The sequence below is a fragment of the Erythrolamprus reginae genome, chromosome 6, assembly GCF_031021105.1.
Source record: "Erythrolamprus reginae isolate rEryReg1 chromosome 6, rEryReg1.hap1, whole genome shotgun sequence".
In the NCBI taxonomy this organism is placed as follows: domain Eukaryota; kingdom Metazoa; phylum Chordata; class Lepidosauria; order Squamata; family Dipsadidae; genus Erythrolamprus; species Erythrolamprus reginae.
The window spans coordinates 60,738,922-60,753,357 of record NC_091955.1 but is presented as its reverse complement, the minus strand read 5'-3'; the positions used below and the strand labels follow the sequence as shown (position 1 = coordinate 60,753,357).

The window sequence follows — 14,436 nt, the reverse complement described above, 5'->3', positions numbered from 1 at the left end:
TTTTTCCTTTCACTCTCAAAAAAAATTAAGAGCAGCACATGTCCCTTTCAAAAAAGCCTCATGATACTCTCTAAAAGTTGTCTAAAGGGAACTCTAAAGCAGCTCCATTTTGGCTAACTGATCTGCTCTAATACTACTTGTCAGACTCCTAATATTTCATTTAAATTTGCCTTTCTTTGACTGAGCTGCACATTCTTCCTCTACTTGCATGGATTTTTCGCCCAGGACTGCCAACTATTTTGTTTTTCAATATAGAATTCTTCAAAGCATTTTGTATCAAGAGCATTTATGACTCGGCGCACTGTGTGTCAGCCCTGCAGCCATTTCGGGAGCATCTTCAAAGTGTTGGTTATGACCTATAAAGCCCTTCATGGCACTGGGCCAGATTATCTCAGGGACGGCCTTCTGCCGCACGAATCCCAGCGACCAGTTAGGTCCCACAGAGTGGGCCTTCTCCGGGTCCCGTCTACTAAACAATGTTGGTTGGCGGGGCCCAGGGGAAGAGCCTTCTCTGTGGCGGCCCCGACCCTCTGGAACCAACTCCCCCCAGAGATTAGAATAGCCCCCACCCTCCTTGCCTTTCGTAAGCTCCTCAAAACCCACCTCTGCCGTCAGGCATGGGGGAATTAAGAAAATCTTTCCCCCTAGGCTTCTACAATTTATGCATGGTATGATTGGTTTTATAACACGGGTTTTTAACTGTTGTAATATTGGATTTTTACATTCTGTTTTTTGTCACTGTTGTTAGCCGCCCCGAGTCTGCAGAGAGGGGCAGCATACAAATCCAATAAATAAATAAATAAATAAATCTTCAGGGCTGCCACAGCAAGGCTGGGTAGAGATATGGGAATCAAATTATCACAGATAATCCCCACTCGGTTAAAGACCTCGGTATACTAATAACAAAAGATTTAAGTGCCAAAGCCCACTGCAACAACATAGCCAAGAAGGCTTCAAGAGTTGTAAACCTAATCCTATGTAGCTTCTACTCTGGCAATCTCTCACTACTTACCAGAGCTTACAAAACTTTTGCCAGACCCATCCTCAAATACAGCTCATCTGTTTGGAACCCATATCGCATCTCAGACATCAACACCCTTGAAAATGTCCAAAGATACTTCACCAGAAGAGCCCTTCCCTCCTCCACTTGAAACAGAATACCCTGCGAAAGCTGACTATCAATCCTAGGTCTAGAAAGCTTAGAACTACGACGCCTAAAACATGATCTAAGTATTGCCCACAAAATCATATGCTGCAGCGTTCTACCTGTCAATGACTACTTCAGCTTCAATCGCAACAACACAAGAGCACACAACAGATTCAAACTTAATATTAACCGCTCCAAACTAGACTGCAAAAAATATGACTTCAGCAACCGAATTGTCGAAGCGTGGAACTCATTACCTGATTCAGTAGTGTCAACCCCTAATCCCCAACATTTTTCCCTTAGACTATCCATGATTGACCTCTCCAGGTTCCTTAGAGGTCAGTAAGGGGCGTGCATAAGTGCATCAGTGTGCCTTCCATCCCCTGTCCAATTGTCTCTCCTTATTCCATTTATCTTTTCTTCCTTTCATATATGATCTCCTATACTTTTATATCTTTTCTTCTTTCCTTTTCTTTATTTACATTACTACATATCTATTCTCTTCAATGTGTATTATGTATTGGACAAAAAAAAGCATATATCCATCCTAAGATAAAATACAGGAAATAGTATAAGGGCAGACTAGATGGGCCATGAGGTCTTTTTCTGCCATCAATCTTCTATGTTTCTATGTACCGGTAAGTGTTGGAAGGGCATGGACCAAAGCCACCCAGAGATGGGACTGTGACCTGATTGGACCATGTGATGGACATGTGACTGGGGGAGAAGAACTTTGGGTTTTGATTTGGGTGGAAAAAACCCTGGGTCCCTCAGAGTTGGATTTTCACCCGCTGTGCCAATGTGGCATCCCAAATAAAATTATGATTTGAGAGAATTCTAGGCCTCAGAGTTTTGATTGCTTTGGGGTTGTTACTTGGAACCCTGACACTCAGATTAGATTGATATTTTTGTGGCAGATGCTTGATATGAAATTGATACATCGAAGAATCTAGAGAGTTGAAAATACACATAGTTTTTCAGTCACTTAACGACCATCTGAAGTTACCACCCCCAAAGATACTTATGATCCAGATTTAAAATTCCAATGGAAGGCTCCCTCCATAGTTATGTGATTGCATTTTGGGTACTCGTATTTATGGCCATTTGCCACATCCTATGGCAGTGATGGCAAACCTATGGCACGAGCCATATCTGCTGGCATGCGAGCCATTGCCCTAGCTCAGCTCCAATGTGCATGTGTGTACAAGCCAGCTGATTTTTGGCTTGCACAGAGGCTTTGGGAGGGTGTTTTAGGCTTCCAGAGAGCTTGCAGGGAAGCCTTTGGAGCCTGGCGAGGGTGAAAGATGAGCCTACTGGGCCCACCAGAAGTTGGAGAACAGGCCATTTCTGGCCTCCAGAGGGCTTCCGCAGGGCAGGGGAAGTTGTTTTTGCCCTCCCTAGGCATTGAATTATGGGTGTAGGCACTCCCACATGTGCAACAAGGCACGCGCATGCTCTTTTGGCACCTGAGGGGAAAAAGGTTCGCCATCACTGTCCTGAGACCACATTTGGAATACTGTGTTCAGTTCTGGAGACCTCACCTACAAAAAAATATTGACAAAATTGAAGGGATCCAAAGACGGGCTACAAGAATGGTGGAAGGTCTTAAGCATAAAACCTATCAGGAAAGACTTAATGAACTCAATCTGTATAGTCTGGAGGACAGAAGGAAAAGGGGGGACATGATCGAAACATTTAAATATGTTAAAGGGTTAAATAAGGTTCAGGAGGGAAGTGTTTTTAATAGGAAAGTGAACACAAGAACAAGGGGACACAATCTGAAGTTAGTTGGGGGAAAGATCAAAAGCAACGTGAGGAAATATTATTTTACTGAAAGAGTAGTAGATCCTTGGAACAAACTTCCAGCAGATGTGGTTGGTAAATCCACAGTAACTGAATTTAAACATGCCTGGAATAAACATATATCCATCCTAAGATAAAATACAGAAAATAGTACAAGGGCAGACTAGATGGATCATGAGGTCTTCTATGTTTCTATGTTTCTATTTAAGACATTTTCTTTATTTTCAGTTTCCAGTGAAAAACTCCCATTGTGGACAACGAGCTTGCTTAATGAGCACAGTGTTCACTTAATGACTGCCACAAAAAGGTCATAAAACCAGGTCAGTCATGTGGATGCCTTGACTCATGGCCATCACGATGTACAACAGTAATGTTGGGTTTCATTGTTGTCATAAATCAAGGACTACCTTTAACCATTTAAACCTTTGAGTCTAATTCCAGTTTTGTGCATACTGTATATCCAAATTAAGGTTCTATCTCTAACCTTTTATTTCAATGCAGCTACAGTATATAATTTTCTGATTCGTTGGCTAGAGTCAAGACATTGAGATAGAACTTTTTGCTTCATTCGGCATGGGACGAAGAAGGTGTCTCTAATAGTGTCCATGTAGAAGCCCAGATTATTTATTTCAAAGTATTCCTCAGTTAAATGAACTGGAAACATCTCCTCAACCCCAAGAGCCTATTCATCTCAGGTATAAATACATAGTTTAGCTAGGCTGTCTGCCCTGATTTTGTCTGTGAGTGGTTGTTTCCTTGTATTCTTTTCTTGTGACTCCAGTAAATTTGTGGGGGGTTTCATTCATTTTAAAAAAGAATATTTCATTAAATATTTGTTTGCAGATAGTTGCCTGGCTGATTTTATGTTTCTTAAGTTTCTTAGTGCCAGCTTTTCAGCAGAGGGTAAAAAGTACTTTTCTTCATATTTTCCTAAGGTTCAACTGAAGGCAGAAATTCATGGTTGAATGATTAAAATTGAATCATCCAGATGGACTAAGGTGTGTCAGGATTTTCAGCTTGATTTGAACTCTATTTAACTCACCTGGTTCTATATATTACTTTGTTTTTGTTTTGCTTTTTAAAGTTCAGTTAATCTGGAGAAAAAGCATGTGTCTCTGGGTAACATACAGTCACAATTGCAGTTAAAACAATATAACAATCTCAATGTCTGTGGAGATTGTCAGTCACCCACATCATAAAAACGACCAAAAATGAAAGCATTAAAAAATCCAAGATTGTGGGAAAATAACAACCACCCAACGTCATACAACAACTATGCAGGTTCCCAGGCATCCTCAAAGTTGCTGGGAAAACCAGATTTTAAGGACTTTCTTGAATGCTAAAAGAAATGAGAGTAACCTCATCTTGGGGTGGAAGTGGGGGGTGGAATGATGTTCTAGACCAGTGTTTTTCAACCGGGGGTCCGCGGAACCCAAGGGTTCTGCAAGGGCCAGCCAGGAGTTCCGCGACTTAACGAGGAAAAAAAAATCAACCAGGGCCGTATCATGCAGCAGCAGCAACCCTTGTCGCCCCCTCCACCTCAGGTCTGGGATTTCATCGTCCCCGCTGGTTCGTTTCTCCACAGTCCCTCCTCCACCTCTTTCTCCTCTCCCTCCAGCCGACGGTTAACGGAAGCCCCCCGGTCAGCCGAGGTGAAGGAGAGGCTCCTTCTCTCCTCCCTAGCGAGAACAAAGAAAGAAAGATGGGGGTCTCTCTTTCTTCATTCTGGCTGGAGAGGAGAGAAGGAGACACTCCTCCACCTCAGCGGCCAAGGGGCTTCTGTTAACTGTCGGCTACTAGGGGAGACCACCGGCGAAGGAGGAGGAGAAGGAAAAGAGGTGGAGGAAGAACTCTGGAGAAATGAACTGGCTTTTCTTCGGTGTGCTTCTTGCTCCCCGGTACCCTTCACCGCCACCGCCGCTAGTCCCACAGCCGCCTCTCATCATCTTCCCTTCTAGCCAACATGGTGTCTACACCGAGTGGAGAAAAGGGGACACAGCAGGGGAAAGACAGACCCGACGCCCCCATTCCCCCCGCTACCACCATCATTCCACTTTTGGCTTCACCTCCTCCCAGAATGTTTATTTGGGGATTGTGTCAAAGTCATGGCCCCACCCACTCATTATGGATGCCGACGACTGAACACCCCCCCTCCCTGTGCATGGCATCAAAGGTTGCAAAACACTGTTCTAGACCAGTGATTTCCAACCTTTTTTGAGTTGCGGCACATTTTTTACATATACAAATTCATGGGGCACATTGAGCGGGGTGGAGTGGGGGGGGCTAAAAAAAGTTTGGACAAAATTTCTCTCTCTCTCTCTCTCTCTCTCTCTCTTCCTCCCTTTCACTCTATTTCTATCCCTCTTTCTCTCTCTTTCTTCCTTCCTCTCTCTCTCCATCCCTCTTCCTTTCTCTCTTCCTTCCTTCCTCTCTTTTTTGCTCTTTCTATCTCTCCCTCCTTCCCTGCCTATCTTTCTCTCTCTCTCTTTCTTTCTTTCTCTCTCTTTCTCTTTCTCTCTTGCTTTCTCTCTTTCTCTCTTGCTTTCTCTCTCTCTATCTTTCTCTTGCTGAGCTTCGCGGCACACTTGACCATGTCTCACGGCACACTAGTGTGCCGCGGCACACTGGTTGAAAAACACTGTTCTAGACAGTAAGAGTCAGAGTACAAAAAGGCACGACTTCCAGGTCCCACCAGATGGAATTCCTTAGCGGATGGGACCTGCACATGCCCTTCTGCTGGACCTGACGGGATGGGATGGATGTATTCAAAAAGAGATATCATGCTGTATATACGACTACCTTACTCCAAAGATAACTTGAAGAAGAGTGCAGATCCCTGAGACAAAAAATATGGTGCTGATCAGGTGACTTTGTGTCAGAGTGTCGTGCTCCAGACAAAGTGATTTGGAGAGGATGAGAGGAATTGCGACGAGACCTCCAAGCGCAGTCAGGTAATGCTAAGAAACAAGAGAAGAGGGAAGAAATGCAATTAAGAGATGAAGAGTCTTGCTTACCAATTGTAATGGCGAGTGCCTAAAACAATACTTTTTCTGTGGTGGTGCCTATATTATAAAATACCATCTTAAAATATTACAAACTCCTCCTCTTTTAAGCCTCAGATATGGTACCACCAAACTTTCAATGTGATCTTTTTTTTAAAAAAAGAAAGAAATTGTTTTCGTACTTTATCCTGTTTTTGTTTTTATGATCAAGTGTACTGTTTAAATTAGTTTACTGCTTTTGCAAGCCTTTTGCAAGCCTCTCCCTCTCTTTCTCTCTCAGTGCATTTCATTATAAAGTGAAGTTTAAATGCCTCCAATTTATTTTAAAAAATAGAAGAAAAACCTTAAACTATCATAGAACCCAAGGCTGTACTATAGCTAGAATTCATTCTGCTGACCTTCCTTTGCTATTAAATTCCCTCAATTTGAGAAATCCATGTGTTGTTACAGTAATTGAAGTCAAAGAAATCAGGAAATATATGTACTATTTGCAGAGAGATCAAAATACACATTTTTGTAACTCAATTTCTCAATCAAAATATGCAATGGACTAATCTTTTGGGTGGGATCTTATCTCTTATCTCCGCAAAGGACAGATCTGACCATCTGCCCAAAATCCTCTGACCGTACAAAAATTAACTCAAATAAATTTTAGCTAAGAAACTGATACCATGTTTCAACTCAAATGGCAGAAAGTTCTTTGAAGGATGATGGCCCTTCCTTCATATAAGATTTTGAATCACGTGTAGATGTCCAATTATTAATTGCACCATACAAAAGATTCCCTAGACTAGCAAGGTACCTTGCATTAAGTTAAATTCTGAAGTATCTCCCAACTGGTAGGTGATTCCTTGCAGAACTCTCTACATTGTGGATTTTCCTTTGCTTTTGAGCAGCTCACAAAGAATTAAGTTTAAACTAGGCCATACTGTGAAACAATAGGTGTTTTTCCTTTCATATACACTCCTGTGGATTGCTTCATAAGTTATTTTTAGCATTTCAATTACATAATCACTTATGAAGTCCTTGATTGAATCTCTATTTGGTTTTTGAAATACATTTATTCAGTTGAAACCAGAATTGATTTAATTCCTTTGCTAACTTGAATTGCTTACATTTAATCTATCCAAACAATTTGTGTATTTTAGTATGTTTTTTTCTCCATAGGTAGACATTATAAACCTGATTAGGGTGTGATTTGCTTTGTGGTTGATGTCCAGTGGCACTGCCTCCAGAATGAGGAAGGAGTAGAATGGTAAAAACTTTGATCATGAATTTCTGTGTGAAGAAGTGACTTATAACCGAAAATTGCTTAATAATGCCTGGCCAGTATGCCAGATCTATTAATAGTTCCTACTTAAATAAGACGAGACAGGTGAAGTATTGTCAAACAATGGAGAAATAGAATGGAAATTCCTGTGCTCAGTTATGCAAGGCATGGCAGTTCATTGATTTTGACAAAACTAGAAACTAGTTTCTCTCCTGGTCAAAAAGAAGGGGACAACAATAAATTAGAAGCGGGCGGCTTCAGAAATTCAAAAATGTTTATTTTCTAAAATGTATTCATTAAATTTATTTGTTTTGCTTTGCTTTGCTTTGCTTTGCTTTGCTTTGCTTTGCTTTGCTTTGCTTTGCTTTGCTTTGCTTTGCTTTGCTTTGCTTTGCTTTGCTTTGCTTTGCTTTGCTTTGCTTTGCTTTGCTTTGATTTGATTTGATTTGATTTGATTTGATTTGATTTGAATGCCGTCCCTCTCCGTAGACTCAGGGCGGCTAACAACATATAACAAATCTAATATTTAAAATAACTAGAAACCCTTATTAAAAACTAAACACACACACAAACATACCATGCATAAATTGTATAGGCCTGGGGGGAAGGAATATCTCAATTCCCCCATGCCTGATGACAGAGGTGGGTTTTAAGGAGCTTACGAAAGACAAGGACGGTGGGGGCAATTCTGATCTCTGGGGGGAGCTGATTCCAGAGGGTCGGGACCACCACAGAGAAGGCTCTTCCCCTGGGTCCCGCCAAACGACATTGTTTAGTCGACGGGACCCGGAGAAGGCCAATTCTGTGGGACTTAACTGGTCACTGGGATTTGTGCGGCAGAAGGCGGTCCCAGAGATATTCTGGTCCGATGCCATGAAGGGCTTTATAGGTCATAACCAACACTTTGAATTGTGACCGGAAACTGATGGGCAACCAATGCAGACTGCGGAGTGTTGGTGTAACATGGGCATACCTAGGGAAGTCCATGATTGCTCTCGCAGCTGCATTCTGCACGATCTGAAGTTTCCGAACACTATTCAAAGGTAGCCCCATGTAGAGAGCGTTACAGTAGTCGAGCCTCGAGGTGATGAGGGCATGAGTGACTTATATGTTGCCCATCTCACTACTGAAGTGACTGACAGGATTTTGCACTAAGTTGACAGGAAAATCTCTGCTGCTAAAAATTTCTCTTTTTGTTGCTGAAAAAAATTATTTACAAATATAATACAAGGTACATAGAATACATAAAACATTACATCCAATAAAAAACTAAAAAACACATACACAAAAAAAAGGGAAAAAAGGAAACCTTTATATTAAAATAAAGGCTTGTATAGGATCAGTATCTATATTATTCTGAAAATATGTAAATTTTCTTTAGATTCAGTAACAGTTTTTATCAAAAAAGAAAAAAAACAGTGTGGTTTTTTTTAGACATTCAACTCATTTAGTAAATCATAACATTATCTTACTTACTCTTTTTGTTTTCATCAGGGATATATATATATGTATGTATGTATGTATGTATGTGTGTATATATATATATATATATATATATATATATATATATATATATATATATATATATATATAACATGTTCATATTGTAATTAGCAAGGATTTTTTCTTTTTTCTAACCAGTGGTAGAGTAAATTCCAACAATCATAAAATTGTGAGTCTTCTTTACCTTTAATTTTTAGGGTCAGTTTAGACATTTCTGCACATTGAGTTATTTTTTCTAATATCAATTCGTCTTAGGGGATTTCTGCTTTTTTCCACATTTGAGCAAAAGCTAATCTTGCTGCAGTAGTGATATGAATAATCAGATAAATATGGTGTTGGTTAAGTTGTTGGCGTATAATCCCTAATAGGAAACATTCTGGACTTTTTTCTAGTATTTCATACTAAAGATTCCCAGATTGTTTTATTTATTTATGTTTATATTTAAATATTTGTGGTAGAGGTTAAAGGCTATGGACTAGAAACCATGAGACCATTAGTCCCATCTCCAAGAAGATGCAAACTGGGTGACTTTGAACCAATCCATTTATCTCAGTCCTCGGAAGAGGGCAATAGCAAGTCATTCCTGAAAGTTTTGCCAAGAAAACTGCAGGGGAGGGAGGGGGAGAGGGAGGGGGAGAGAGAAAGAAGGAGAGAGAAAGAAAGAGAGAGAGAGAGAGACGGGGATAACAGTAGACAGCAGGCAGACACAAGCTGCCTGACAGACATCTTTATATTGGGTTTAGCTGACTCTCATTTTTATTCATCTTTTTTTCACAGTATATGCCTGCCAAGAATTCCCAGCTAAGTTGTTATTTAAAGATTTACCTGAATTCCCAGGAAGATGCAAAGGTGCCATGGAGGTATATCTGTGACAGTGTATGCCAGCTTGTTACTACTTTGCCTGCTGAAGTCTTCTGGTTTTTCTTCATGGTCTAGAACTGTAGCACTGTCTTCAACGAAGCTACAATGTTTACCATCATCAGTCTGCAGAAACAATGAATCCTCTCATACCAAAAGAATATAGGCAGTTCAGGATTCAACTGACATTAAGCAAGTGCTTCGTTACCACGTTAACAAGCCAACCTCCCACTAGATGAGCTGTATAAAAGCAGCATTACAATAAACACAAAACCACTGTAGCAACCCAGAACATCAGGAAAAGGAAACAGACCATCTATACAACATATTCCAATAAAATGGTTACCAACAAACTTTATTCAAAAAATGCCTGACCATTCAAACAACTACCAGACAATTAGTATAGGCTATAAAAAAAGAGAACACTATCATACATCAAAACATTTTGAAAACATTATAAAGAAACAACAGCACTTTTGCACACAACCTAACTAAAGCTCTCCAAAATATCTTAAGGAAATCTGAAGACACAAAAAGAAAAAACAGGCGACATCTACAACAGGGGTCTCCAACCTTGGCAACTTTAAGGCTTCTGGACTTCAACGCCCAGAATCCACAATCCACAGAGTCCACAAGTCTTAAAGTTGTCAAGGTTGGAGACCCCTGTTCTACAACATGGAGTGTAAAGTCTGTAACAGCCATTACATAGACTGACAGGCTCCCAACACTCTCAAACTCTTAAAATGTCCAAAGATACTTCACCAGAAGAGCCATTCACTCCTCCACTCGAAACAGAATACCCTACAAAAGCAGACTATCAATCCTTGGTCTTGAAAGCTTAGAACTATGACATCTAAAACACGATCTAAGTATTTCCCACAAGATTATATGCTGCAACGTTCTACCTGTCAATGACTACTTCATCTTCAACCACAACAACACAAGAGCACGCAACAGATTCAAACTTAATATTAACCGCTCCAAACTTGACTGTATAAAATATGACTTCAGCAACTGAGTTGTCGAAGCGTGGAGCTCATTACCTGACTCAGTAGTGTCAACCCCTAACCCCCAATATTTTTCCCTTAGACTATCCACGATTGACATCTCCAGGTTCCTGAGAGGTCGGTAAGGGGCGTGCATAAGTGCACCAGTGTTCCTTCCATCCCCTGTCCAATTGTCTCTCCTTATCTCATTTATCTTTTCTTCCTTTCAAATATGTTCACCTATACATTTATATCTTTTTTTCTATTCTTTTCTTTAGTTATATTACTATATATCTATTCTCTTCAATGTGTATTATGTATTGGACTAACTAACTAACTAACTAACTAACTAACTAACTAACTAACTAACTAACTAAATAAATAAATAAATAAATAAATAAATAAATAAATAAATAAATAAATAAATAAATAAATGCCCAGTAGCAGCCTTGTTATCAATACTGGCCTGTGCATCCTCTGATTAAAAGACCCCTGAGGGGTGCTTCCCTGTGCAGCCCTCCAGTAACTCACCGTTTCCCAACCTGGAACCTGACCAAAGTCCTGGACTCCTTAACTAGGTCCCTCTATGAGCCACTCCGGGACTGTTCCATTCGTCTCCTTACCCAGAAGGTGGCTTTCCTACTTGCCATTACCTCAGCCAGAAGGGCATATCCACAAACACCAACTAGCAGTCAGCAGACAAGATAAAAACTCCTTACCCTCTTAACACATGAGTAGGCTCAACAACAATTCTAATTGGGAAACTGAGTATATCCTATTCCAAGAGAAATCAAAATTGCTAGAGAATTGTTTAGCATTCTGACAAATCAGCCATTAATAGACATATAGAAAAAAACCCCGCACTGACAGATAATGTAAAAAAGACAACAAAAATTTAAGAAGGAAACAAAAATGAAGGAAATAATTAAATTCAGAGAACGACAAATTTAAAACTAGCTATAAATGTAATACATCAATGGCATGTAGGAGTAGGAAAGAGAGAAAGAACGTGCAAAAGGCTATAAAACTGTTTCATGATTTCTTTTGATGAGAAGTGCTATATAAAAAACCCCCACCTCCCAACATAATGTGAAAACCTCTTAAATTGTAACATTGTATTTGTCACAGTCTGTTCTATTTCAGGTAGACTGTGAATACCAAGAAATAATACATTATCTTTTTATAAAAACCGAGAAGGAAATGACAGTATATGATTCAAAGTGAATTAATAACCTGACAAAAATAGGAGGAAAGACACATATTAAAATGAATATCAGTCCTTTCGCCTACTTTTTTCCAGAATAAAAAAAGAGAAATACATGCAGCAAATGTTACATCTTAGATTTAAATGTGCTAAATGCCATTCTGTTAGATCTCAGGAGGAAAAGCATAGTTTTTACATTAAACAGATCAAGAGATCACATATGGCACTAGCTATTGCCCACATCATTCTTGCTCTTCATTTTATATGATTGAAACTCTTATACAGATATTTAATTTAAAATGAAAATATAAACTTACAATGAAAGTGGGATTGTCTAATCCATTTGCTTCTTTTTCAGTGTGGATCAGCTCCATTTCATGGGACAACCTTGAATAAAACAGAGAGAAAGTGCAGATGAAGCACCAATCAAACCTCATGTTTGGCTCCCTAAACAACAACTAGTTGCAGAAATCCAAATTTCATTTCCAGGCATTCATGTGAGAGTAACTAAAGAGTAATTCTCTCTTCCCTAGCCTGCTGAAATTATTTAATCATGTTCAGCTCAATTATACAGCAGCATAAGGCTTTGGAAACATTTTCTTGTTTTTAAATATCCTGCTTGAACAATAATGGATCAGTAACTGAAAAGGGGATTCTTTTCTTTCCTATACAAAAACATGTTTCACACAGAATAGCTTCTTAAACTATATATTATTACTAGTAATTGGATACCCGTGCTTTACTACAAAACTGAACTCCTTAGCATGGAGTAGAATGTCTAAACTCCCAGCATACAGGCTGGATGAATCAAGCACTGGCCACGCCCACTGGCAGTTGGAACAGAGTTGTTTTCAGGCAGGGAGGGAAAGTAGAATGTTTAACTCCTTAGTATCAGTATGTGTTGATAATAATATAAGAAATAACTAATGATCTGATGGTCATTTCAAAAAATCCTTTCTTAGTGAGCACCTAGAAGCCAAGAGGAACACACATGCCAAGTTTCAAGTTTGTAAGTTTTATGATTCTGGAGATTTCATGATGATACATGAGTAGCTTATACATTGGGGGGGGAAGGTATTTAGTCAGACACCAATTGTGCAAGTTCTCCCACTTTAAAAGATGAGAGAGGCCTATAATTGACATCATAGGTAGACCTCAACCATGAGAGACAACATGAGAAAACATCCAGAAAATCACATTGTCTGATTTTTAACGAATTTCTTTGCAAATTCGTTAATTTGTGAAAAATAAATATTTGGTCACCTACAAACAAGCAAGATTTCTGGCTCTCACAGACCTGTAACTTGTTTAAGAGGTTCCTCTGTGTTCCACTCATTACCTGTAGTAATGGCACCTGTTTGAATTTGTTATCAGTATAAAAGACACCTGTCCAGAACTTCAAACCATCACACTCCAAACTCCATTATGATGAAGGCCAAAGAGCTGTTGAAGGACACCAGAAACAAAATTGTAGCCCTGCATCAGGCTGGGAAGACTGAATCTGCAATAGGCAAGCAGCTTGGTGTGAAGAAATCAACTCTGGGAGCAATAATTAGAAAATGGAAGACATACAAGACCACTGATAATCTCGATCTGGGACTCCATGCAAGATCTCACCCCGTCAAAATGATCACAAGAACAGTGAGCAAAAATCCCAGAGCCACACAGGGGAACCTAGTGAATGACCTGCAGAGAGCTGGGACCAATGTAACAAAGGCTACCATCAGTAACACACTACACCACCAGGGACTCAAGATCCTGCAGTGCCAGATGTGTCCCCCTGCTTAAGCCAGTACATGTCCAGGCCCATCTGAAGTTTGCTAGAGAGCATTTGGATGATCCAGAAGGGTATTGGGAGAATGTCATATGGTCAGATGAAACCAAAGTAGAACTGTTTGGTAGAAACACAACTCGTCATGTTTGGAGGAGGAAGAATGCTGAGTTGCATCCAAAGAGCACCATACCTACTGTGAAGCATGGGGGTGGCAACATCATGTTTTGGGGTGGTTTCTCTGCAAAGGGACCAGAACGACTGATCCATGTACATGAAAGAATAAATGGGGCCATGTATTGTGAGATTTTGAGTGCAAACCACCTTCCATCAGCAAGGGAACTGAAGATGAAAGGTGGCTGGATCTTTCAGCATGACAATGATCCCAAATACACCACCAGGGCAATGAAGGAGTGGCTTCATAAGAAGCATTTTAAGGTCCTGGAGTGGCCTAGCCAGTCTCCAGATCTCAACCTTATAAAAAACTTTTGGAAAGAGTTGAAAGTCCGTGTTGCCCAGCGACAGCCCCAAAACATCACTGCTCTTGAGGAGATCTGCATGGAGGAATGGGCCAACATACCAGCATCTGTGTGTGCCAACCTTTTGAGGACTTACAGAAAATGTTTGACCTCTGTCATTGCCAACAAAGTATGGCAATATATATATAACAAAGTATTGAGATGAACTTTTGTTATTGACCAAATGCTTAATTTTCCACCATAATTTGGAAATGAATTCATTAAAAATCAGACAATGTGATTTTCTGGATGTATTTTCTCATGTTGTCTCTCATGGTTGAGGTCTACCTATGATGTCAATTACAGGTCTCTCTCATTTTTTTAAGTGGCAGAACTTGCACAATTGGTGTCTGACTAAATACTCCCCACCCACC

General features: G+C 40.0%; 1 protein-coding gene across 1 annotated transcript in view; it reads right to left on the bottom strand.

Moving 5' to 3' along the window:
- LOC139169004 (solute carrier family 23 member 1-like) overlaps nt 1–14,436 on the bottom strand; it is a 57,117-nt gene that overhangs the window by 23,741 nt on the left and 18,940 nt on the right. Inside the window, exons 2-4 of the mRNA XM_070754790.1 lie at nt 12,091–12,160; nt 9,551–9,709; nt 5,750–5,907 (exon numbers count right to left, since the gene is read on the bottom strand). Coding sequence (XP_070610891.1) covers nt 5,750–5,907; nt 9,551–9,709; nt 12,091–12,147 — 374 coding nt within the window. The 5' untranslated portion in view covers nt 12,148–12,160. The remainder of the gene's footprint in view (nt 1–5,749; nt 5,908–9,550; nt 9,710–12,090; nt 12,161–14,436) is intronic.